The sequence below is a fragment of the Perca fluviatilis genome, chromosome 23 (genome assembly GCF_010015445.1).
Source record: "Perca fluviatilis chromosome 23, GENO_Pfluv_1.0, whole genome shotgun sequence".
NCBI lineage: Eukaryota > Metazoa > Chordata > Actinopteri > Perciformes > Percidae > Perca > Perca fluviatilis.
In genome coordinates, this window is record NC_053134.1 from 15,081,667 (window position 1) to 15,109,625 (window position 27,959).

Here is a 27,959-nt window from a genome sequence, read left to right on the forward strand (position 1 = left end):
TAAAAACCTGACAAGCAGCAGCCTGCCGGTGCTGACCAAGGCTTAAAAACCCCAGTGTGGACAACTGCCTGAGACCATACACAACACTCTCTGAACTCACTTCTAAAGAGGCTATATGTACAGTACTACAAAAAGGTTTGAAACAAACACATCTAGCCACACAAATGTGCCCAATACGCTCACCCACTAACATGAGGGACTCTCCCGTTTCCATGGCAACAGACAGCCGTGGTTGTGAAGTAGCAACTCCTGTTCTGACTCAGGTAATAGGTGTCCTGGGCTCAAACTGAGGATTTGAGGATCGTTTGCATCTACGGTCCAACTCCTCAATTCACACTCCACTTACTGCTTAATACGGGATGCTTGTAATGTTGAAAGATAAGAAATTGAAGATTAATTTTATTTCTGTGCAAATTTCAAGTTATTCTATATAAACAAATGCCAAAACATGCCAAAGTCTTCTGAGGACAGTTGAACATCATTCATATTCTGTTACAAACTTAAAAACTCACTATTGTTTAGGTGTTAGGCTTAATACTTGTAATTAAAGCAGTGATTATTGATGTCCTGAACTTTGATTTTAAGAAACAACACATCTGAACTGAAACGTGATATTATTCAGATGTGCTGTGAAAATGTGAGAAAGAAAAGTATTTCCTGTTCTACACAAGCTGAAAGACCAATTTTAAGGGACACATTTAAAAGTTTATTTTCACATACTAAACCTTCTCAGCAAAAATGCTACTTTTGCTTAATATTTCACAAATACACCTGATGATATCTTCTCCAGTGTTACATATTGTATAAGCAAATATGTTTAAGTTTCATCTTCAGTGATAATCCAATGAATTTTGTTTATGCCAGCCAGAAATCAATTTGTCAAAGCGTTTCCCTTTTGGGAACATCTCTTATTTTAGGAGACAAATCCCTGTTTGCCCTATCAGAGGCAACAAATGAGGTAAATTCATGTCAGAAGAGCAGAACTTTCTCTTCTTTGATGCTTCAGCTTCTTTGCCGCCTACTCCATAAAGAAACATTAGCCTGTCATGTTTCATTATGTAAGAGTGTGCATGTATATACTGTATGCATACATGTATGTATGCGTTTAAATGTTTGTGTGGTTCTCGAGCCAATTGATGTGTGCCTGCAATCACCACTGCCTTCTCATAGTTATTTCCGATGGCTGTGTGGGGGCGGACTGACAGGACTTCCTCCTAATGGAGGGACACCACACTCACTGACATGATGCTGACTGCTGGCACACACACCAGGAATACCACCTGACCACAAGATAGGATGGGAACAATGCTGTGGCCTACTGACAGAGTTCCCCCTGCACTTAAAAACCTGCCTTTTCTCTGGGAATTTTTTACTGAATGGTCAAGTTCATTTTCTGTGGCTCTGACCTTTTACCTACTTACTTCAGGTTCACCTAATGTTGGAAATGTAGGGAAATGAAGCGTATTGTCCTGTTGTACTCTGTCATCCTCTTATTGTCGGCATATCAAGTTATACTTGACAAAAATGACAATATGCATATATATAAAATAGATGGTATATGTTCTAAAAACACACAGTACATACATAAAGCACATTCAATAAAATTACACTACAGCATCTCTGCCCAGAAAAAATAACAACCAGAGGAGCCGTTTCCAAATGGGACATTTTAAAACTTGCATCTAGTGTGTTAACAAAAGGTATCACTATCTCAGTTCTCCTAGAAGACTTTTTCCTCACCTGTGTGAGTTTGACAAGACTGAGGTCTTTACCACACTGTGAATGACATACAAATGTAAAACAGCATGTGAAAATGTAAAATATGATAAATGTTGCTGACTGATGTATTTGACAACTTTAAAATAATGATAAAAAACTATGCATATATAAAATGCCACTGACTTCAGGAAAGTCATCAGTGGCAGAAAACATTACACTGACTTTCAAATATGACTGTCTAAGATTAGACAGTGCTTACTGCCTGTGACTGTATGTGACTGTCCAATGTGACAACATTAATTGACGTGCTCATGAACAGAGGTGATCTTACAAACACACACACACACACACACACACACACACACACACACACACACACACACACACACACACACACACACACACACACACACACACACACACACACACACACAGAGTTTTGAATGATATTTCCAGTGTGTGAATATCAAACAACTGTATTAGGAAAACTCACAAACATAAATCACTGTGGCAACAAATCATTCTCTGCAGAGATTTCTTTGCAAATGGGCAAATACCTGAGGGGTGCACACACCAGCATATACTATTCGGTCTCCCAAAGAGCAAATTTTACTATCTACAAATATTTCATTGCTCAACAAAGTTTTCTAGACTGAAACATATGCTCTTTTAAGGTCTGCAATAAGCTCCACTTGTTTTTCTGTGATAGCTTTCATCACCCAATCACGCCAGAAAACACTTGGTGGCAGGACAGCGGGTATCCAGACGGTTGGTTATTGCTGAAATTGCTATTTAAACTTCAAAACCAAATATAAAAGGAAACTTCTGCACAGTATGTAAAGTCTTGATTCAAAGCAGGTACATTGGAGCAAGGGATGCAGTAGCAGAGTGTGAAAAAGGAAAACAGATAAATAAATACAGACATGGGAGATGCATAATGGACATTTTCATCCCAGGTGTGTGGATGAGCAGCATATGATCTTTGAAATCAAGCCTCTAAAATGACATGTAAATGTATAATTAAGTGCTGTATATGGTGATGTCAACATTAAATGGCAAAGCAAAAAAAAGGCAGCAATTCCTGTGATATCCAAAAGGTATTATAAAAAACCTTATCAACTGTGAATGGCACCCTGTAATGACAAGAGTGTGTGATGATAACAGACTACTGAACGGATCTTCTCCAGGTAGTCGGAGCATGCTCTGTCACAATGGGCAGAAAGAGGGTCTTTGTTGACATGTCAAGCTGCTGGGAACTCACAGTGTTAACATTTACCACTGTCGCAGCAAGACAACGGTTTAGTTTAGAAAGGTGTTCTTACTAACTGGTGTGTCACCTATCAAAATATATAGGACCACAGCTTCATGGCTTGCAGATAATAAGTAATAATAACTGACTTAACTGCCTTATTGGTTAAGTGTAGTTGACTTACTTATTGACTGGCTGATGCTGATTTTCTGGTTGCCTGACTGGATGGATATCTTAATTAATGTCTGTCTCTCTGTTTGCCTCACTGACTGGTTATATGACCGGCAGGTTAATGGGTTTGTTGACTGACTTAACTTAGCACATTGGTTTGATAAGCTGCCTCAGTGACTGAACACAGCACTACATCATTTAACTGACTGAATCATACAGTGACATCATTAAACTGTTGCAGTCAACATGATACCTAGGAAACTTGTGATCAGGGAGGAGAGCCAGGCAGTCCTGGCTGCTGTTCGGATAAGAAAAGACTAATCTCAGGTTGCTATAACCCCAAGTCTCATGAGATGATGGGACGCCAGGTAAGCAGGCAAAAGACTTGCAAATGGGATACATGCTAACAATTTGTATATAGGCTACAGAACAACACAAAGTATTTGACATATGCAGACCAATTCTTTCAACTTAAGGCCAATCTGTCTTTCCATTTTATTGTAGTTCCTTATAACACTAATGTCCTAGTTACCCATTCATATTCCTCCCCAAGGTTAGACTGGCCATCTCCATTGTGTCAGAAATACTCATGTACTTTGCTGTAAAATGTTTAAAGGGGGTGATGGTAATGGGCCTGATCTGAACTAATTTAACTTTACAACACATGTACAGTAGAACCATCTCAACATCTGAACTTAGAGTGAGCCATGTTCTCTGTCAACATGCAATGCAAAATAAGTTTCCAGTCAAACAACCATACTGTAAAATAACAGCCACGTGCAGGTTCAAAGTTGTCCCAATAAACCTTGAATTGAACCATAAATTAACCATAGTAGTAGGGCTGCTTGACTCAGGCCATCTGGGGTGAATCTCTACCTTAGGGAACATCTTTCTGAGGTTCGGGTAGAAGTCTCTATTCCTTGATTTGGAATTAACCATCATCCCCAGCTTTTAATAAAGCACAGAAAGGGGACACTGTCATGAAAAAAATATTTCTGCAAGATTAGAATAGATGTCTAGTTAAATTAAATTGCAACAATCAAATTGTTATATATTTGCATTATTTTAACAGTATAACTTTGCTACAGTATACCTATAATGCTGCAGTTGGACATTTTAGTCATATTCTCTAAATAGTGATTTTATATTTAATGGTTACTACAGGTCTGTCATATCATTAGAATAAGTGTTATGGTACCAGCAAGTTACCAATCAACCGGCATAACTGATCAAATATAAATTTGAATCTTTCCTTCCACACCATAACTAAATGATTTCAATGCTGACTGAATCTGCACTTTCTAGTTTGAGAATTTCAGGACTTTCTGCCTCGTGAATAAGTTCTCTGAGCTCTGGTGGATGAAACCATGCGCAGAGCCCAAAAGCGCAACAGCAACAAATAAAATGTTTCAGGACATAAACGCCCTGCTCATCTCCATAGCAGAAACGCGTGGCGCGCTGTGGATGTAATAAAAACGACGCGGGTGTGTATCCAGTGTCCAAAACATAATCCAACCTTATTCTCTGCGCTGTTAATAAAGGTTTTACGGTCATATAATCACGATCCAGTGGAAAGACGTGTATCCACACACGATTGACTCCATAATAGCCACATGCACCGAGCACCATGAGGGAAGGGAAGGACCGGACGGATATACTCCTCTCCGGCTGGCCTGTCGAGCCCTGAAGCAGGTTTAGTGTGTACGCATCCACTTACGCATCCCAGGCAGGGCGAAGGAAACCTAACCATCCCGAAAAAACTGCGCGATCTTCCGTGTTGATACAGAATCCCAAGTCGGTGCACTACTGGAGAGTGGAAGCGCACGGCGATTGTTGCCGCCGGGGTCCGTGTCTATTGGTTCCCTTTCAGCTGGGGCAGCGTCAGCACACACACACACACAGTCTCCATTTGCAACTCCATCGCCCCCCATGGGCGTACGAGGCCGCGGGCTGTGACGCAAATTGCACTGGGTGATTTGCAAATGACATATCTTCTTAATTCAGTGTCGTTGCCACGGGGACTGATCCAATTGACAAGATATTGCACACAAATATCCATCGGATGGTGGGTGACGAGTAAATAAAGGCGGATAAGCAGTTCGGTCTACGGGGATGCGGTTGCATAACTCAGGAAACTTAATAAAAATGTGCACGGAGCAAACGATGTGCAGTCTCCATGGCTGATGTTTTGACGTTGTTTCGATTTGATCGTGATGGCCTGTACCATAACACTCAGCACACAATCAGTCCTCGACTTTTGGTCACAGGAGGAACCAAGCAGAGCATACACAGCGAACCGAGTGGCCTCGCTATGGTGGATGTGTGGTGGCCAGTGCTAGGACGCATGCACGTACGGAGAAAGACAGGACAGCCGGAGTGGGACTTAGGATCGCATTCACAGGCCATAAAGGGCCCGCATGAGTACTATTGTGCTCTTTTATCCAACAGTCCCCAACTATTTACAAAAGGTTGGCCAACACACACAAAAAATATCGCGGCGAAATGGTGGCGGCGGTTACAGCAGCTGCCACTGTGCTCTGCGCAAAGCAGCAGCACATTCATTGCGCAGCGCCGGACTTCCCCAGTTTTGTGCAAACTATGTGATTCGTCCAAAAGACTTTTATTTTTACCTCATTCAGGCTGTCCTCGCCTGGCAAGCAGCGAACCAGAGCGCAGGGCAGTCGCCATTCTCATGGCACGATTTGCATCGCCCCCATTATCCCCGAAAATCTCTTTCTACACGGTTATATTGTCAGCCTAAAAAAACAGTATTTTGAGCAACAATGGGACAGCTTGACTTGATCAAATGAAAAGCCAAGTACAAAATGCACCTTTCGAGCCGTAAAAGAGAGGCCCCTCATAACGATTGCAGCATGGCAGGGGAGTGCGGCGTAAAAACGAGCTAACCCGAATAAAATACACACAAAGGCAAGGTGCAGTGCTCCCACAAATTACGTCCATCACCACCCGGGTAATAACACTAAACCATCCTTGGTCATTTGGATTAGCCTAGAGCCGGTAAAGATGGCATTATCATGAATGTACAACGCTGCGTTTTGCGGCTCCGTGCCACCTTTTCCAAGAAGCAGCTTGGCGCACAGGACCGGTGACCCTTCCATCTTTGCGCGTCCTTCTACCGAGCGAAATCACGAACTATCTCGTGTTTTGACGAGTTACGGTTGAATACAACACATTGTAGTAGGTGATTTCATATTTGAAGAGGGAAACGCTACATGTAAAGGCTGCTACAAGTCTCGGAAACTATTCCTCTCCCCGCCGCGGCCAGGCAGAAACAAGAGGGCGATGACGCCATTTTCTGCAAAAACAACCATGCTCGGGAAGCCAAAGCGAAGGAGGTTTAACCCGCTCCGCAGCCCTCCAGTCCCACTAAAACGTATTAAAAACAAGTCCTTACCTTGTATTTGTTGGATGTGTGGTGGATTAGTGTGTTTGACGAGGTAAAACTACGCGGTCGTGGCTACTTCGAGTCCGGAGATTGTTTATTTCGCCTCCCAGCGTCCCCGGTTCACTCTGAACAAGTTCGTCAGCGAGCCGCTGTCTTTGTGCACCCAGAGGAGCCTCTCAGCATCAAACTAGTCTCTGCGCAAAGGTGCACCCTCTACGTCCAATTTCAGCTGGAAATGTCGACACTTTAGGGCGACATTGCGAAAAAAGGATAGATTAGACCACTTTAAATTAAGAAAACGTTGATTAATACCAAGCAGAGCAGATTAATACCACGGTTGTAGTGCTGATTTATCCCCCAAAACGCACAATCTTAGAGAGTCCACGACGCAAGTTTACGCAAAATAAAACAGGTGGAGACACCCTCTCAAAACTTAGCTAATAGGCTACAACAGATAAAATAGTCTACTTTATATTACCAATTAAATACTTAAGCCTACTCATTCGCCAGAGTAGCACAAAGAGGACTCAACTTAAAGTGATATTCAGAAATGTGTGGCCAAAAGTTGTGGCATTTACTCATTAAAAATATACACATTTTGTAGTATTATATAGTCCAGGGGATCACAATTTTCTCCAAAAATAAGGTTCAAGTAGAGAGACATTGGACATATGTCCAATGTCTCTCTACTTGAACCTTCTTCTAGACCTACATTTGGTAAAATGTCCTCAGAGGAACCACATCTGAGAAGTTTATTTTTCCCTAAATCAAAGAACAGAAATATTGTATTTAACTTGTTCAACACACTTACTGCACTGTGCAAAGGAAGAGTTAATTAACTATCCCCTCATGGATGTGTACCTACTGAAGTCCCTCCTGGGACCCCTTAACTCTGGGTGGCTAGCTTAATTCATCACAATGCTGATTCCAGTGTTTTTAGTCTCACTTTCAAATCCCATAAACTCTAACGTTAATGGAGAGTAGTAGAAGGCCAATACAAGTGCCACTGAGTCAATCAATAGTTGACAAAACATGTTAGCCCATTGTGAATACCATTTATTATTGACTGGTTTATATGTTAATTGGTTTACACTGTTATCACATAACTCCCCTGCAAACAAATGTAGAAGCATTTAAAAACATGTTTTCTATTGTTTGGCGAGGGACGGTAGTGAAGTGAGTGGATTCTTAACTAAAATAAAGTCTAATTTACCGCCATGCTGTTGATGTAAAGCTAGCTAACGTTACATCAATTTAGCATTAGCAGAAGTAACGTTAACAGTACGTTAACTGTTTCGTCTACTTACTTCCCCCCTCACAACGTTTCCCTTGCTTATAACCAAGCCAGGACAACAAACTAAGAATGCTAAAGTTTGTTGTGATATTCTAGTTTAATAAAATGACAGGTGTGGGAGTATTTTCGATGGGATAATATCAATTGTGTGCCAAAGCTAGCTAGCTTAAGTTGCGCAAGAGCCCACCAGCAACATCTACAAACATAAGCAAGGTTAGCTATGTTGTTATTTACAATGAAAGTTGCCCCGGCTGTTCTTTTACATTTTTAAAATGTAATAATTTGTGAGCACAAAATAGTTTACAAGGAAATGTAAATTTATGCTAAAACAGCAAATCCTTACCTTGTTTCCAGATTACTGAACAGAAACCTGTGTTCGGTCCATCACTTATGAGATAAAGGAAATTTGAGTTATGTCAAAGAGAAGCACACCTTTGACCGCATAACTTAGTTGAATATTAATGTAGCTAGGCCTAAACAAGCTCCATAGCAAGCAAGAATATATTAAGATAAAGTTAGCTAGCTAGCTAATGTATTAACTAACCAACCTATGGTTTCTGGGTTTAATGAGAAAGTATCAGATTGGTTAAGATAATTAGGTGCAGCTGGCTCAAACATTTGACATGTAAGGTGATGGTGAAGTAGAGTTTATGCAGGTTTGTGGAGGTGATGGAGAGGAACATTTGCATGGACCTGATAACAGTTTTGAAAGGAAGAATTGACAGATATGGAGTGAACTGATATGATAAAAGGCGGTGGTCGAATCAAATAGCTCATAACAACTTATTATTAGTGCATTAGAAGGCTACTTAGTGAACGGCTGTGTTACCACAGTTTTATAGAAGCAATAGGTCATTTTCCTCAGTGTGAAACATGGCATCTCATGGAATACTGTTCAAATAATGAATGGAAGTGGAATAGCTTGTTACACAAGTAGCCTACTAAATGTTTACTTAAGTATTGAATAGTAATACAACAGAATTGGTTTCATAGGAATAATTTAACAGTTATACTACTTAAACAAAAACAATATGGTCTAAAACATGGGGGCCCACTCTGTGGCATAGTTTGTAGCAACAAAAAAGTTTGTCAACAATTGAAGCACTATATATTATATACACTTCTACTTTGGAAGAGGTATAAGGTAGTATTTGTATACAATCTTAAATTTTATGCCTGACTACAGTATAACAGAAGTAGTATAAGTAATGCCATCATGTACTACTCTAGCATGTAGTGTAGTAGTTGTTACCAGCAATTTAACAAAAACACTATGACTGGCGGCTGTAAATAACAGTTACTGGCTTTTACGTTTATAGTGTATTTATGTTTTGTTATTATTACCCTTATGATGTACTTCTAAGGTATGCTATGCTATTTGTTTTGGTAACTCAATTGTATGGGCTTTAGTGATTCAAGACAGCATGGTGTCATCAACAGGATGACAAACCAGCTAATAAGCAAAAGACTCAAACCCAACCTGGTAACTCATTTGAATGAAAACAACTCCATCAGCTAAGTGGGTTAAAAATGCAAAATCCAAACACATTGGAAACTAAACTGTTAGAGATTGAATTAGAGTATGAGTATAGTTAAGAAAAGTGTCCCACTTAGGCTAAGCTGTTACACCTGCTGTAAAAGATCCTTGTTCAACAGATTGAGCTATTCATTAACCGTTTTTATTTAGCCACCAGGTTATGCTACATTTGATGGATATCATATGATACAGAAATGCCCTACTTATCATGAATACATCCTACAAGATCTCGAATCCAATAAGAAAAACACTCAACTCATTGAATGCAAAGTTGATAGAAAGTGGGGGAATTTGAGAAGTTCTACAAGAGTTATAATCCCTGCCAGCTCTTTCCTTTAGGCTCATGAGAGCTCACAACAAAAGGTGCCCACCACTATTGCCTATACACAATTAACTAAAGCACCAGCATTATTCCATTATCATAAGAATGCTGTTTGCAATGGGGGGGAGAAACTCCTCGGCATTCATAGACGTCGCCGAATAGAGCCGAGAGCTTTTATCTTCTCAATTACATGCCGGCTGCATTTATCACAAAACCTAGTGACATGTTTGGACACTTTTTGTGCATGACACATAATTTTTTATGTTGGTAGTTCAAATAGCCTGTTTATAATTACAGCATGGGCTACAAGTGGGGCTTGTTTGGAGGGACTGGTGATGATGCTGGAGATTAGGATACAACTTGATTCCAGTGCGATCCATTTTTGGTTGTTTGTTTTTCCTAATTAAGCTTTCCAAATTGGAGCAAATATTTTGATTGACAAATACATAAATGTTATGAAAATCTGTTATCACATTTGTGTTCAACTTTCTTACAATTTGCAGAAAATTGAAGTCTATTTTCAATGAATTTTCGTTCTACCTTGGATGTGAGCGATTTCCTTGGCTGTCGCGTGGTAGCTGCTGTGATTATGAATTCAGTGGACGACCTGTCCAGTAATTGTTCATCCCAGCGGGAGCATTGGAATAAATGAAGACTAAATAAGGGTCGTTCCTTACTCTGAGGTTAACATCATTTCTCCTGCATTGCATTTCTTCCCGAGTGCTTTTAAACTGATTTGTGGCTGATGAGATTTGGGGTCGTGTTAGAGGTAACTGACCACAAGGTGTCAATGTTGTTGGGAATGTGTTTTTCTGTCATTTCACTCCATTAATGTAAAAAGCACTGAGGAAAGCAGCGGGTAGAAAATGCCTGCTGGATGTCATGCTCAAATAAATCTAATTGGATATAGTGATTTGTCTGGAGAGCAGTAATAGATGGCAGTAGAGCCATCTGTACATGTAACTACAGCCACTGCCAAATCAGTATTTACAAATACTCTGTTTCAGACTTTACACATATATAATCTCTTTAAAAATGTCCTAAAACTGCCCAACATGATAGTAACAGGATCCAGTACATACAGTATGTTTTAGGCTCAATCTTTCCTCTTCAAAGAAAAATTATGTTTGGAAAGGGTGGAGGCATATAAGCGACATCGCTGTGCGCTGTGCAAAACAGTGATCATGAAAAAATTATGCAGCAGCTCCTTTTGTGGAAAGAATCTCAAACTCCAGCCTCAAATGCAAACGTTAGAGCAATCTGTGGGGCTACAAATCAAGGCACCAACCATGATCATGCACTGTTTTTGCGAGATTTTTTTTTTTACTCTCATGTCTTCTGATTTTTGTCACATGCCATGCCCTTTTCTCAGATAAGATAATTACCATGAAAAAGGCCAAATGGGTGTCTAGACTGACTTGAACTACAGGACCTTATGGACAATTTGACGGTTACTGAAATATGAAATTGCTTATAGTTTGCAGCCTACAATTTAAATTTTTCACCTGACGACCCCCCCCCCCCCCCACACACAACCTAAACTCTCACAAACCAGAAAAAAAATCAACATTTGGGCTGATGAGAGATTGTCATCATTACATCCATCTATTGGGCATGTTCCAAGAGTTTTCAGGATAACCTTTTTGAGGTAAATTGAATACAACTTTGAATAGGATATACAGTATATTCGACAAATTCTGAACAGCAGACACAGGGATCTGGGATTGCTCTTAACAACGGTCTACAGATGTTCTGAAAATCAAATTTTTAGAAGGAAATTTAAACTTCAAAATGTTTAAGTGAGATTCTTTTGAAAGAAGAAAATAACTTATTACACATAGTATATGTATATATTATATATAATATATAGTATATATACATGTTCTTTTTAATATATATATTTATATCCATACATAGTAGTCACATGTTTACCTTTGTTCAGCTTTGTTGTCCTTGTCCTTTTAGCTGTTGTATTTCTGTGTACATTGAGAGCAACAAAAAGCCAAGGTCAAATTCCCTGTATGTGTCACACACTGACTTGGCCATTAAAGCGGATTCTGAAATGAAAAGTTGAATTCACAAACTATAAAAGGCAGTCTTACTCACAGCGTTTGCTGTTACAGCCTTACTGGCCACTAGCCTACGGTTGCTAATGTTAGTTTGTGATGGTAAACTTAAAGTAGATGTTGTTTAATTAGTCACTGCCTTTTTTGACTCCTCTGTATTTATGGTTCTGTTACTCTACGTTTTAAACATGGACCATTATCCCATCATTTGTCTTGTGGGGACAGTGGACGTTGTTCAGCAAAAGTGAAATAGTCTTGCTTTAAAGTTTATTACAAATATTATAGCTGCAATCTCTCCATGTTTATGGTGTTTCTTTTCTTGTTTTTCTAAATCGGCCTCTAGTCATCACTCTCTGGGCGTCGACAGTTACATCTGACTCAGACTTGAGGACAAATTCGCTGACCTCCACTACAGTGGAAAGAAGCACCTGCAAGGGATGAACAGAAGACAATTCTCAGTCATCGCTGTCAGCAAAATAATGGTAAAAAGATCAAAGATGGATAAATAATGAAAATTTGGTGTAAAGGAATCTGGGTCTTTGGATCACCAGATATAAAATCAGGTTACTATATATATATATAATATATATATATATATATATATATATACACACACACACACACACACACACACACACACACACACACACACACACACACACACACACACACACATACATACATATATATATTACTGTATATTTACATATGCAACAACTGATCTCCATCATGCCAGAGTTGATGATAGAGACTGGATTTTTTTTAAACAATTTTAAGCAGATGCATCCAGATAAATGCTGTGCTCCCTTTCTAAATCAATCTAATGTACATTAAACGTAGCCGACAGGAAATGAAGCCGTTTAATAATGCTCTATTAGCCTTGGAAATTTGGGTGAAACTACTTTTCTGCTAAATCTTTGAGTTACAGTTCATTTTAACATTTACTTAATCAGTAAAATGATCAAACCAGCCTCTGTTTTAAGGTCAATGTTAAATTTAATTGTTTTTTCCCTTGACTCAATTAGTTATATTAATAATCTGTGAGCTCTACCACAAGACAAACACACGTGTTGAGCAGCAAAACTTTGGCACAGTTTGTAAATGATGACGGACAGAAGGAATGTGTTGCTAAAGTTTGGACGAGGCAGTTACGGTTACTATCATAACAAAAATGCACTATTTACATATTTCCTGACCTTGTTTCATAAAGATTCACAGGTAAGGATGAGTAGAAAAGCACAGGAGAGCGTGAAAATGTCTGTTTACTGCCAGCAGTGTCCTTTCATGTTGGTGAATGCCCGGACAGAGCAGAGCTTAGTTCTCAGAAGTCCGCTTTCCGCTGTAAACAATAACAACATCAAATCAGTGCTATAAAGAGAGAAAGGTAGCTTAGCTCCAACTAGGAGCACCAAGAGGGACTCTCCAAAGATTGCTTGTTATGCACCTAATTATGTGCTGCACAAAATGTTTTTTGGCTTCTTTGTATTGCCAACATATTCCTACATATTCCTGCTGAGCTATAGCTCCAATAAAACAACTAGTGCTTTAGTGTTATCAGCCTTTAGAGCTGGCCAGTCATCCTGCTGTGGAGAAGAAGCTTCAGAGTCACAATCCAATATCATCTTTTCCTTTACTAATAATCAAGAAGGATTCCGGTTAGATTACGCTGAAATACAAGTTAATAAAATGTCTTGTTTTAATTCAATAATGTATACTGTGTTGTCCAACACAACCGGACACTAATAAATGAGAATGGAAAACTCTGAAAGGGTCTGATGGCGCTGCAAGTCACTTTAATTTATGAAATAACTGTCTTATCATAAAAAGCTAAATGCTAATGTCAGCATGCTAAAATTCAGTAACACTATATTAATAAAGGCCTAAAATGCCCCAAAAAATAATCTTTAAAAAAGGTCCCATGACATGGTGCTCTTTGGATGCTTTTATATAGACCTTAGTGGTCCCCTAATACTGTATCTGTCTCTTTCCCAAAATTCTGCCTTGGTGCAGAATTACAGCCACTAGAGCCAGTCCCACAATGAGCTTTCCTAGTATGTGCCATTTCTGTGTCTGTAGCTGTAAATGCTATTGAGGAGGAGAGGGGGGCAAGGTGGAGGGTGGGGGTGTGGCCTTGACCAACTGCCACTTTGCTCGTTTGAAAGCCATGATGTCTCTCTCTCATGGGTTTGGCCAAATTCTCTGGGCGGGCAAAGCAGAGAAAGGGGAGGTAACCTTGCTCCTTATGACATCATAAGGAGCAAGATTCCAGGTCGGCCCATCTGAGCTTTCATTTTCTCAAAGGCAGAGCAGGGCACCCAGGACTCGGTTTACACCTATCGCCATTTCTAGCCACTGGGGGACCATAGGCGGGCTCGGGGAACGCATATTAATGTTAAAAAAAAAAGCCAAAAATGTAAACCTGCTGGTAGCACTAAGAGGAAAGGTCATGGGATCACCAGTCAGTAGGATTGATCCTCTTCGTCTGATAGCTGTTGAGATGTTTCAGTCTGGACCAAAGAGCCAGTCACTGGAGCCAGGATGCTGGGGGAAAAGAAATCATGACAACTGAATTTGGGGAAAAGTGTCAAATGTTGCAACTCTTCTCAGGTCTCAGCCCAGTTCAGTGGTTTCAATAATGAACATGGCAATTACAGATGCATCTGGTAAGAATTTAAGCACACAATACATAATTGAAGCTCCTTTGTGAAACACTGACAGCCACAGAAGACGTGTTTGCTCTTCTCAAACAACACAAAATATCTTGTAAGACATCAATGATCAAGAAACCTTTCACGGAAACCACTCAACTTGTACAAAACAACAACAACAACAACAACAAAAAATCAGTGGGACTTTCCTTCCAATTCAAAAGCTGCATCTTTGATTTACAAATAACACAACATCCACTTTCAATCATTTAATAAAAGCTTGGATATAAGACTATTTTTTTTTTATACAGCAAGTGTTTAGTTGTTTTGATGGGAAAATCCTTGTTCTGATCCAACTTCAGTGAGAGTGAATAAACAGCGAATCTTACAAGGCATTTTTTCAGACATTCTACACAGTTTGGATCAAATACAACAACTGGTTTAGGGGCCGACTCACTGAGAATACACTCATCTTCTTTTACTGTAGTTGCCAGAAACACCATTACAAATATATAGATATAGATTTGTTTTTAATATCTCAAATATTTATATAAATAGAAGTTGATTAAAGATCTGGGCATTATGACAAAGTGCAAAAAAAGAAAAAGGAAAGAGGGTTGGCTTTAAAAAAAAAATAAAAAAAAAACTGTCAATACCTCCATAAAATTCAACAGCAAAGATAATATACAACTGCTCTTAAATTCATGAACGTTGTCTTAATTTTAGCTGCAACAGATGGTAACTTCCCATTTCTATTACCATAAACAGTAAATCACGGTGGGATTCCCCAAAAACATGTCAGCGGTAAGATCGTCATCTTTGATCTGCGGACACACTGAGCGGAAACTAAACCTTTAATTCCCACCTAAAACCATTGTTTTCAGCCATTAAACCAACATAAACCATCTATGTACTAGTACATCTGTTGGTACGTTGCGTGACACAGAGAAAGTGTACACTGTAATTGCAACGAGTTAACTGTACACCACGAGTACCCCGGATACACCTTGCGTGTCTACAGTAAAATAAAGTATCACTAAACTGATCTAGAGTACTTTGACGATCTCACACACTGAAGAATAAAGTGTCATCATGGGAAGCACTTGGAAAAAGCTTTAACACGAATACAACTGATTTTGTACATCAATAGTGCTTCGATGCTTTTGAGACAAAAAAAAACGACAAAAAAACATCAACAAATAGTTATTTGAAGCAGCCAGCGAGTACCAGGTGGGAGCGGCGCTTACAGCGTCACGCTGCTACCAAGCAAATCTAAATGGTTTCAGTTACTTTGGCTTTATCAGCAACACCGGATGAATAGACAGGGTACTTTTCAGACATTTTAAAAGGTTTTTACCATTTAATAATACCACTTTTAACTTTTTTTTTTTTTTAATCTTGTCGTTATTTCGAAGACATTAAAAGGTTCAAAGGAATGAATGTGCTGCATTTACAGCGCAGTGAACTACTGAGCCACCAGAGAAGAATTGGTACCAATCTTGACGGGTGCAGCTGAGAAGTAAGTGAAAGCACTTTGACCTGGCTTTGATTTTTTTTTTTTACATACACAACAAGCATAATTGCACTGAGACTAGACCAATCGGTACTGAAAGATAAAGACGGCTGAAAAATATATAGCTATAGTTTTGAACAATGGAAGAAGTATGAAAGAGGGTGGATCCACAGGCAAAAAGGAATGTGGGTCCCTTTATATGAAAATACTAACCAAGGCCTGGTGTCACAAAATCAACCTTTGTTCATTAGCGTACGTCAGATACAAATTGTTGAGCTATTAGAAATGTGAAGAAATACCAGTGTAGAAACATGACTGTCAACTTACATTTTGGACCAAGTCAAATTCTATAGCCCAGTTAAACGATGACATCATTTCTTACGTTTGACATGGTGAATAATGCATCAAAATAATTGACTGTGAAGGTTCCATATTAATCTTAGATATAATACTTAGATAACTAAAACTTAACTCATGGGTTATTTATGGACTAGACCCCCTCTTCATGTGATGGCACCTGAGCCGTCTCCAGGGCAACGGAGTACACTCCATCTGCTGATGAAGGCTGTGGCTATGTCCCCATTTCAAACTACAGACTCATTCTATGCAGGTTTTGAGTATGTAGTGTGTTCACATTGGAAAAGTGACAAAATTTAGTAGACTCAAGAGTCAAGTCAGCATGCATTCTAAAAATTACTGAAATAAAATACTTTGAGTGTGCAGTTGATGGACCTTTATGGAAATGGAGAAGCTGCTTATTGCTGAAAAAAAATAAAATACACCATTTGCAGGCAGTGGTGAGACAAAAAGATCTAGCAAAAAAAAACAACCACTATAAAATCTTTGGAAAAAGTATTCTGCTTTCTTATTGGAAAGCTACTGCCAATTAAACTTCACAAAGTTGCAGTTTGGCTGACATATATTGGTGCATATACTGTATTGTATAATTTACAGTATTCTTTAACAATTAGTAAATAGCACATACTCGATTAAATTTCTGACTTTTATGGAAATGGAACAGTTTTCTTTTGTGGAGTTTGCAACCACATGTGAGTGTTCCTTGAGTTAAGATATTTTTGTCAGACAACAATATAAGCTACACATAACAGTTATTAGAACATGCCTGAATAAAATATATATATATATATATATATATATATATATATATATATATATATATATATCTTTTTCAGAATTTGCCACGGTATGTGAACTGTCTGCACGGCGAAATGGAAATGGCATACACAGCAGCCACAGTCAAAGTTCATATTTTGCTGTGTTTGTGTATTAATTAGTAATAATTTAAAAACTTGCTAATGAACAAATTCCTTGAAGATTTTGTGAAATCAGGCCAATCTCATCAATATCATTTAACACAGACCTAGGTATGGGGGCAAAAATACTCTGTTTAGCTCATATTTAGTAAAAGGGGACAATTATTAATAAATACAAAAATAATAATCGATATGTACACATTTTCAACAATATGAACCATCATAATACTTTCAACATTTCTTCAAAATGCCATAGAAATGACTCTTTTCCTCAAAAAGTCTCTTTAGCTCAAACCTTGAGGGTCAGTTGGAAAACAAACGATAAATTATAAAAAATAAAATAAAATAAAAAAATTTAAAAAAACGATCCAACACGGTAGTAATCATTCCTTTTTGGATGCAAGTCCTGACGCACAGACAGGGGTTTGTGTTTCTTGCAACATTTAAAACCAGAACTAAGAAAAAAAAAACAATCTTCAAATCCTATATCGAAATACATCGGCATCATTGGTAACATAGATCTTTTTTTCTTCCCTTGTGTGAACAGGTCCTTGGTGTGGCACTGCTGGAGTCAGTGAAGAAGGAAGCAAGGGGGAAGCGTGGGCTGTAAGTGCACTTTGAACACAGGCATGCTGGGATGGATAGGGAGAGATGGGGGGTGGGGATAAAGGGAAGAAGAGAATTGTAGAGATGTTGACAAAAAGTAGGAAAGAAAGATGGAGAGAAATAAAGAAAAAGAGGTTGAAAAAGAGGAAAAAGCTGGATAAAACCAAAAGTTAAAGCTGCTGTTGGCTTCCATCTATGAGGAAGAGGGAAAGCTAAAATCAAGAAAAAGAAGGTGGGTTGGGGGGTGTTGAGGTGGCATAAATGAAGGCTGAGTCCTACAGTAGTCGTGTCAGTAGGTCCTTCAGCCATCTTACTCACAATAACAATCACAGACCTCTTTCCTTGTCACTGACCAGACACAGGAATCAGGAAAATGGTCAAAACAACCAGAAAATAAACTGATTGTTTAAAAAAAAAAAAAAAAAAAATGTCTCCCCCAAAATTGTACAGTGGTGGCATTATATTACCAATGCCTTGAAAACGTGAGGCATATTCCATAGTCAGGGCACAGCAGTTTTCCATCAGCGATGGAGCCATCCATTATCAAAGGTTAAAGTTGGAGAGTGAAAGTAACTGCCAGCCAACTGTGGGCAAAGACTCCAGATCCCCAATGTCACAGCAGGTGAACTGAACCGTCATTGGATGAATAGGGGTGAAACCATCGAGATAAAGCAGTCTGATTGGTGCTGTCAGCGGAAGAGTGGTGAGGTCAAAGGTCACAAACGGTGGTGGGCTGCACAGCTGCCCAACATTCTGTCCATGAAACAGGTTTCTGTCAGTGATGCAACTTGGCCTGCAGGGAGAAGAAGAGAGAGACCTACTGTATTAGCTGGCTTTCATTTATGATTGGCTCAGTGGTGGCTTTACTGTGTGTGAAGCAATCAAAATATACATAAAACAAATTCCAAATGCCTTTAAACTGCCTTTTCCCACCTGACTTGTGCACTTATTTATTTATTTCTTTACCAATTATTCATATTAGGACTGCCCTTTTTAATAACAAATCTGAACTATCATCACACATACCACAACAATGTTTGGGTTCACCTGTAAACTTGTCATCTAAGCAAGTTTAGGATTTGTAGATTATTTTTGAAGCTCTGTGATTTAGCACTGTATCGGTTATAGTCTGGATCAACAATGTTATATTTCCAGGATAACTGCCTGACACCTGATGTCCCTATGCTTCCACTCTCTGTGTTGCAGTTCCCAAAATACCTTCGCTTTGGGAAACAACAAACTTCAAGGTAGCAAGCTACATGCTGAAAAAGGCAAGAACATTTTGACCGTGCAATAAGGCAGGCCTGCTTGGTTCTTTTGGAGAATGATTTACATATGTTTACGGCATTTACTATCAAACTGGGACATTTTGGGACCGATTGGTAAGGACAGCTATGGACGAAGTACACGTGGTGATAAGGGCAAATTACGTTTAACCATGTATCCAGCTAATTTAAATAGCACACACTACTGTATTGTGTGAACAGTTAACGTTTTCTTTTGTGGGGTGCAAACGTTCCACCAAAACAAGTTCCTTCCGGAGACCATTTTGCAGAGCCACGGTCGCTGTGTCCAGAGCTTAGCGCTGCCTAATTGATGGATATTGGTTTAAAGAAATGCAAACAACCCAGAGCTTTTCTTCTCCTATCCCAGAATCTGTGGTGTAGCCAGTCCTTACTCCACAGCTCTGTGGAGATAGGTCTGGCAATGCCAGAATAACCGTGACTGCTGACGGTTTAACAAGGCTAAGTGTTTACAGCCATGCAAACAGCAACGTGAGGCTGTCCTTAGACACAGTGGCGCTTTGAGCTAAGTGCAAATGTTAAGATTTGTTTTTGTCAGACTTGAAATGTGTTTTCTTTGATTTTTTTGATCATCAATAAATATGTTTAGCTTATTCAGCAATGGATGTGAAGGTTGTATACATATAGACTTTTAGTAGTACGGTTGGTTTGACAATTCAGAATTGAGCACACCAAATTACACTTAGGGGTATATTCCTACTAGTGGATAATAAAGGGACAGCCCAACACCTACATGTCTTGGGGACTCTGGCCCCGAAGCCAGTATTCCCACGCTGTCGCTCCCATTCCCAAAGAGGCTCTCCAACCCGCCCGGTCTGCTCAGCTTGCTGGCCTTCCCTGTGTACGAGCTGGGACTCCTCCTCTTCCTCCCCTCTGCTCCTTCTTTATAAGCCAAGGGTCCGGAGGGGGAAGCCAGGGGCTGATGGGGGGCAGAGGCCGGCTCCCTGTTGGGTGAGTAGGGTATACTGGTCGTGCCAAGTTCGCGACTGGAGACCAGAAGAGGAGGGAAATTGCCATGATATATTGTAAGCTCCAGTAAAATTCTCGCTGTACAGTCAAACCTATTTGGACTGCTATAAAATCATCACAGCAGATTTTACAGTGCTGTATATGTGACAGGAAAGTTAAACACCTGTCATCACAGTGTTATCACTGGTGACACTGTCCTCTCTGTTTACACAATGCTCTCCTGTTAATAAATCCCCCTCATGTGTTTCTCAACATACTGTACTATGTTGTGTTGACCTGAGCCTGTATTGCGTTGTTTTTAGTCCTGACTTTTAAGATCTGGCTCTCTTTTAAGGCTGATCAAATACATTCCTATGACTGTCTAAACTTTAAGAACAGCCCTGTACCCACCTGTTCTGTGAGTTGTGGCTTTGAGACCCATCGGCTCGCGACAGCCAGTCCTCTCCGCTGCTCCAAAGCCTACTTCCCCTGTGCCCAAGTCCCTTTTTCCTGGCTGGGGTTGCTGCTGTTGCTGCTGCCCCCCCTGAACCTTGTAACCTTGGATGATAGCTGCTGCCGTTCCTCTTTTGATTATCCACAGTCGGAAACAAGGAAGAAGGAGAAAAGGAGGAGGAGTAGGAAGAGTTTTTTCTCCTCTTAGATCCCACTACAGAGTCCACCATGTCTTTGGATGGGCGGCTGGCTTTATGCGTGCCGTTACGGGCTTTACCCAGTGCAGAAACTGGGGCGACGTGCTGCGGAGCGTCTCGAATGCTGAACACCCCGGCAATGGATGCAGACTGAGGAAATGTGGCGGTGTAGGAAAGAGAGTTGGAGGGGGAGGAGAGGGGAGGAGAAGTGACGGAGGTGGGAGGGGGAGTCTGTTGGGAAGTGACGGGGGAGGTACCAGAGGAGGAGAGGGAGAGGAGGCTCTCAGCAGCCAGAGGCACCTTCCTAAAACAGGAGATGACAAGACAAGAGGATGTTAGAAGATAAGAAATGCACCAATTAAGTTGCTTCATTGCCATTATAGATTCAGAGTACTAAACCTTAAATACTAATCAATATGTTGTATTTTACTGAACAATGGCTTTCTGTGTTTACATGAATTGGGAAGTTAAGAATGATTGTCTTGATTGTCTATCTTTAACCTATTAGCTACTGGTCCTCTTCTCATGGTTTTAATAACATGATCACAACTCAAAAACTATTCCTTTCCCAAACGTTTTTGAATGATTCTTTAATCAACACATGCATGAAAACCGTTCAACTTTTTCTCTTGCTGTATTTGTGCTGTTCTCTCTGCTGCCCTTTAACCCTAAAATAACTGGCTTGACATTAAAAATCACTTCCTGTCTACCCACTGAATTGTATTTCTTTTCCTCAAAAAACAGGTCAGTCCACACATCACTTCCTCATATTTACACGTGCTCATAGTGACAGTAAATCTGACGAAATCAAATCACATACTGTAGTTACTCCTGTGTACATATAGTAGCTTGGAAATATATTTCATGAGTGATGTGTGCCTTAAAGTTGACTTTAATGTGAGAAAAGCTCTACCCAACCAAAGAAACAATTTACACAGAGTGTATTTTCTTGCACATTCACCTCCACATCTGTGCGTTCAGGTGTTTCTCTACCATGTTCTGGAGCGCCAGCCTCATCCTGTCCCATCGTCTGTCAAACACATAGTGGCCCCGTCCCATGAGCCTGCTGCTGAATACGCAAAACTGGCAAGAAAACAGAAGGGAGGTAAGGTGAAGCATGAAGAGAGATATTGATGGGAGAAGAGGAGAAGGCACATGAGAAAAATGAGAAAGACAGGCAGATGAATTAAGATGCAGAGAAAAGGAAGGAAGAAAAGAATATGAGAGGGTGAGAGAAAGAGGGAGGAATTAAGAATTAAGAGGTGGATAGACAGAGCAGGACGTAGAGTGAGAGAGGCATCAAATGACAGAAACTGAGAGATTGATGGAAAATAACAGACGACCAAGAGAGAGCAGAGAGGTGATGGAAAAATACCAAATTAAGACTGACTGATAACACAAGCAATACTAAAATCTACTCAAGAACTTAACACATTCAGAGATCTAAAAATAGAAGCTGTAAACCCAAATATCTCCTAAGCTACGACAATATTACCAAATAAATGCCTCTTTTTAGTTTCAAACATAAGATGTGACTTTGTTTTGAACACATATGCGAGTGTGCAGCTCAATGTTTTACTGTCACTAGTTAAGTGAAATTATACACAATAATGTCAAATTTAATTATGAAAATGAGAGTCATGTATACTTCCTGTGATCACCTTTTTGGTCTTAATCCAGATTCTGAACAACAACAGTTTCTCAATTAATCCTATGTCTTCGGGAGGGCAGTTTGTCAAGAATAGTCAGTCTGTTAAACAGTGTGTTCAAACAAATGCCCATTCAAAACAGTAACATAATGGCCACATATTACTGCTCCATCGACATACTGACATCAAAACTGCACACAACTCTCCCGCTTTTTTGTGTGCACTGAAAACACTTGATTAGAGTGTCTGAACATCGACAAAATCATTCCTCAGAGTGGCATTTAACAGCAGACCCTGTGGGGTACAAATGGAAGATAATGCCACATGGTTATGGACTATAAAAATGTCTGTTAGTGCAGCATTATTAGTCAAATTATTTACCCCTAAAGGCTGTGGGTGGCGATTGGAGTAGTGAAAGGCAGGTCTGTCAGTGTCCTCTAGAGTCTCTGCGTCTCCCTCATCACTGGAAAGTCGACCGCCTTCTGCTGCTGCTGCCACCCAACTGTGGGGAGACTGCTCTGGGTTAAGGGCCGGGGCAGGAGGAGGACTGGAGGTGGAGGTGGTGGAGCCTGGAACCCTAGGGAGGACATGGTAGAAATAAAGAGGGGTGAATAAAAGGAGAGGAGAGGGAGCAAGGGAGGGGGGAGTTGGAGGGAAACAGAAATTAAAATGAGAAGAGGAAGGGAAAGAAGATGAGAAGTTAGTGGTATGAAGAAGCAAAGAAGAGATTGGAAGAAAGAAGGGAGAAGAGGGTTAACAGAGAGGAAGTGAAAGAGAAGGATGTGACAGAAGAAAACAGAAAAGTAATGTGCAATAAAAAGAAGAATGGGAGAGGAAAATAAATGAAGATGATGAGTGAAAGAAGGAGGAGAAGAAAGAAAAGGTAAGAAAAGCAAGATGGTGTGGAGGACAATAAAGAAGGTAGTAAATAAAAGGAAAAAAGACAGAATGACAGAAAAGTTTTAACACAAAAACAAGTGTAACAAGTCTGTTACAGTGACAAAACCCCAAATAACTTCCTTTTTCAAACAGAGGATCATCTTCTAAATAGAAAGAGGAAATGAGTTTCTCATAGCCCTTTCATTAGGACAGACTTGCCATTACTTTACTATTGTTTCTGTTGTTTACAGCATCCCCTGGTGGGAAAAACATGAACAGACAAGGATTTCCCATGCATCTGTCCGGGCCCAGTACAGTTAAACTCCATTGATGTGAAAAAGTATTAAAAGTCATATACATTAAGCAAGAGTAAAGATACATTGCTAAAAAGTCTTAAATCACTGGGTATATTGTGTGCACAAAAATAAATAATGCTTAATAAATTAAAAGAGGAGACTTTTGTTCAGAAAGTGTTGCTTTTCCTGAAACGTACGGATTAAACTTACAAACTTGACTGAAAGAACGTGAAGAAATAGAATTATAAAAATGCAAAATCTGTTGGAATACTATTCAATTGTTTGACTTAATCTTAGGAAATATGTTCCTAAAAAGGGGAACCAAATAATAGTCCGTATACACATGCATAGTTAATACTGTGTGTGTGGGTATCCACTGTCCTACCTGGGTATGTGTGCATTTGCCAGCCGTAGCTTCAGCATGGACAGAGGTCGTCCATTTGGGCAGTGAGGCTTGCTGGGACATGTTGTCTCTTGTGACAAGATACTCTGGCTGCTGCCTTCCTTCCCTCCCTGCGATCTGTCCCTGTCTTTCTCCTTCGCTCCTTCATTTAATTTTGCACGCCCCTTGTGTTCGGCCAGGAGGATGTTGAAATGTTTGCTTCGGCCGGAGACGTTTCGGCGGTGGGTTAAGGAGTGAGTCTGTGGCAGCCAAAGAAACACAATAAAAGGTTAATAGCAATTTCATACTTGTCCGTTTGTAAGCTAATAAGCACTAAGCGCTAATATATATTAGGGTTATTTCCACTTTGTTAATTAATGTATTGATCTGTGAAGAATTCAGAGTGGAGCTCAAACATAATGGTGGCACTCACAGGGGCTTGAATCATGGCTCTCTGGTTTCAGGAAAGTTTCCATAATCACTGCACCATGCTGCTGTCCACATCACACCAGACTAACATGGGTAAATATTGCCAGTGCATGGGAATTTGTCTTTCCTTGACACTACTTTGGAATGTTACCAGTAAGGGTGTCACCGAAATGAAGTCACAATCTTGAATTTCGAATTAAAAAAATGGAATTGTCGATACTGCCACGCCCCCATGTCACGTCCGGTTGGCTTGCCAAGCGGAAAAAAAAAACACACGTGTTGAAGTGCTGTGAGTCAGTCAACCTCCTCTAAATTAACTAGAGCCAGTCAAAAGATAGCATGGCAACTGCAGATGCAGGAGACCCATCAACAGAACTTGAACCCCCTCCTCTTTCACTGAAGTCGGCGGTGTGGAAGTATTTTGGATTTCCAGTGAGTTACGTTGACAACGTTCACGTTGTCGACAAAAACTAAACAAAAAAAACACAGTCTGCAAGCTCTGCTATGTGCGTGTACCATATTCTGTGTGTTTACCATTGCACATTAGCCTAGCAGCTAGCAGAGATTCCTTCTGCTTATAGCTTAATCCAGACAAAACCACACAGTTGAATTTCAGCCTGCATGAACGTTTTGTAGCCTAAACAGAGCAGCTTAGAGTATATTGGTTATATTAGAGAGAGCAACAAGTTAGGGGACTGCCGAGTCTTCCTCTCTGCTCTTTGACTGCTCAGCTGCTGTGAGGCGAAGCGTCTGCCCTCGGCATTGTCGGCAAACTTTTTTTTTTTTTTACTTTATTGATAAATTGTCAAGTTTCCAATTGACTGAAGATATGTTATTGTTACATTATGTTGTTAATACATGTTTTAAATTTGACAATGTAGTGTGGTACATTGCAAACAAAGGTCAGATATTATATTGCATAAAAGTCTAGTCTAAAAATAAATAATGTAAAAATCGAGAATCAAACCGTGACATTAGAATCGAAAATGTAATCGAATTGAGGATTTGGAGAATCGTGACACCCCTAGTTACCAGCTATCAAACATTTGGTTTTCCAAAAATCCTCTAAAGGATATACATGTGAGGCTGGTGAATTACTGGTTTCAACAGGTAGTGTGGCTTTTTACTCACTCAGAGATAATATTTAGAATTACAGAGACCTGACAGGTGCATCTTATATATCGCAAATAAAGTTTGATTGATTTAACTGCTTTTAAAAGACACACTACTCTAAAATGCATATTAAATGTGAGATCAAGCAGCATTGGTCGTAATGAAAGTTCAGTGACATGTAGTTTCTGGTTCCTCTTTTTAAGACACTCTTAGCCTCCTATGAGGCGGTGGGAGGTACTCCTTAATCTACAATTACGTCTAAGGGCATTTTAAGTTACAATGCTTTTGGAGAACACATCTTAAGCATTTCAAGCTTTAATCCCAGTTCAGACCGAAAATGTGTGACGACAGACGAGTGGAAACTTGCAACTACTTGCAATACACTGGTCTACAGCGCTATAAAAATTATGAAAACTTCTTTAATCTCACCGGCCACTTTCTCTAATTACTTAATAACCAGTTTGAAGTGATTAGTAAAACTTGCTAGAAGTAATTAAAGGGCAGTAAAATAGAGTTTTACAGCTGAAAGATGCTGTAGCCTCATCCAACATCTATAATTACCTCATCAAGGGAAGCGTGGGCCCTATAATGCCTCAGCACTGTTACTGCGCGCTGAGAAATGGGAAGTGCAGACGTATCACAGACAGACAGGGCGGCAGACAGGGCCATAGCTGTGGGTTGGAGTCCTACAATAGTAATGCTAGTGCACCCTTCAATATTATTACTCTCATAAACAAACAAAGCTGCTTTTCTGGTGAGACGGCCATCAACAGGAAGCAGGAAGAAGGGTCACAAACTATTATCGTCTCCACAGAAATTACAGGTGGAGAGTGTGAGTGATCATGTATTTGTGTTTTTTTTTTACCTTGCAGGTGAGGGACCGTGTGCAGGGCCGCTTAGTCTCGGGGTCCTGGACCCCACAGTGCTTGTTAGGATCAAACACTCTCCCTGTAAAACATACACACACATTAGACTGGTTATTCCCTCCCTCTTTCAAGTATCAAACCACATTTTCTGGGAGTGGGAGCATCACAGTACAAGTGCATTAATTTGTCTCTTTAGACAAAGCGGTTCACTCACTGACATTTGTCTATTCACATATTTCATTGTTCAGTTAATCATTCAGCTATGGTCTACTGCAGTCTAATAGTACTATTCTGTGAGACATGATTAGCAGTGTATCCAAAATGATAAAGTGTACAGATCCTGTAAGCTGTAATCAGCTAACAGGACATACTGGCAGCCGGACAAAAGTCAGCTGTGACTGACAGCCCTAGGAAAACTCTCCGCTACCGCTTCAATGAATAGAAAATGTACTTTGATGATGAAATGTAGCCATTAACTTTTTAAGACTATGTCAGCTTGCAGCCAAAAGTCTCTGGTGTTTATCGTAAAGAGTTAGTGTTAGAAATAACAGATTTAGGATTAATATGGAACATTCTTACAATACATTTCCTCAGTCAGCTTCCTACATGAACACACTATTTTGTGCCAAAGTCGGAACAGTTAAGGTTTTTTCACAAGAGAGATCTCTATACTACTTGTTTTCTCTGTTCTCTTCTCACTAACTTGTTTGAAGTGTGCAGGATTCAGCAACAGTTGAAATCAGAATGTGATGACAGTTGTTGAGTAGTTTCACGGTCAATAAAATCTGATCAAACCACATACCACACTGTGCTAAACAAGCAGATACAATTTTTTACACTAGTATAACTAAATAAGAATATATGTTCCCCTCTTTGTCATTCAGTTAGGTCTAAGACCCCATTTCCAACTGGTATTAAAAGTACATGTGTTCACACCTGGCAGTAGAATGTGTCTCCAAATGTGTCTTGCATGACCACTTGTGATCGTATTTCACTTCCCCGCTCTGGAAATAAACACGTACATAATTTGTGGTTGCATATAGGCTGGTTGTGTGTGTGTGTGTGTGTGTGTGTGTGTGTGTGTGTGTGTATAAATAATTTTCTTTTTTTACTCTCACATAGAAACGTGCAATGACTAATGAAAAGCACTGCCTAGTGTCTGTCTATGTGCCAAAGGATGTAACTTTTCTCTGTGCCCCTGCACAGAGAAAAACATTTTATGAAAAAACATTTTATGAACATAAATATAAGGATGTCTACTACAGGTTGCCGGGCCTTAAAAGTCTTTGTGTTCAGCTCTCCGTACTTTTGTAGCTTATAACTGAATCTCTGCGATTTGAAATTTAGTTTCTATATCTATTTTATTTTAGTTTCATGTTGCTTAAAGGGGTCGTGTTAAGCTATTGTTAATGAAGTCCCAACATTTCCAGATTTTGATGCTTAATAATAAAAGCTTTCAAATGACAAAATAACGCAGGACTTTATTGAATTTATAGAAAATTAAACCGCTCCGCCCATTTACAGCCACTTCTTTGACCACTCAGCCTCGCCAGGTTCTAAACAGCAACAGCAGACGTTGCAACGTAAAAACAGGAATGTAGGGTAGGACGCATTCCATTACACATTAATACCAGGTGG

General features: G+C 39.8%; 2 protein-coding genes across 8 annotated transcripts in view; both read right to left on the bottom strand.

The window, feature by feature from the left end:
- Positions 1-8,317, bottom strand: part of znf800b (zinc finger protein 800b) — a 34,509-nt gene extending 26,192 nt beyond the window's left edge. The window contains exons 1-2 of the mRNA XM_039792430.1: positions 8,183-8,317; positions 6,555-6,789 (exon numbers count right to left, since the gene is read on the bottom strand). The gene's annotated coding sequence lies outside the window, so the exon portion shown is untranslated. The remainder of the gene's footprint in view (positions 1-6,554; positions 6,790-8,182) is intronic.
- A 4,423-nt stretch (positions 8,318-12,740) lies between these two features.
- Positions 12,741-27,959, bottom strand: part of atxn7l1 (ataxin 7-like 1) — a 32,364-nt gene continuing 17,145 nt past the window's right edge. For 5 of the 7 annotated variants that reach the window (XM_039792008.1, XM_039792006.1, XM_039792009.1 and 2 more), the window contains 7 exons: positions 26,321-26,403; positions 23,917-24,173; positions 22,738-22,933; positions 21,669-21,790; positions 20,469-21,011; positions 19,843-20,095; positions 14,669-18,598 (listed from right to left, as the gene is read on the bottom strand). In XM_039792008.1, the coding sequence (XP_039647942.1) occupies positions 18,581-18,598; positions 19,843-20,095; positions 20,469-21,011; positions 21,669-21,790; positions 22,738-22,933; positions 23,917-24,173; positions 26,321-26,403 (1,472 nt within the window). In that variant the 3' untranslated portion in view covers positions 14,669-18,580. Of the gene's footprint in view, positions 13,104-14,183; positions 18,599-19,842; positions 20,096-20,468; positions 21,012-21,668; positions 21,791-22,737; positions 22,934-23,916; positions 24,174-26,320; positions 26,404-27,959 lie in introns of those variants that run through there. The other 2 variants (XM_039792003.1, XM_039792005.1) reach the window with 2 other exon arrangements.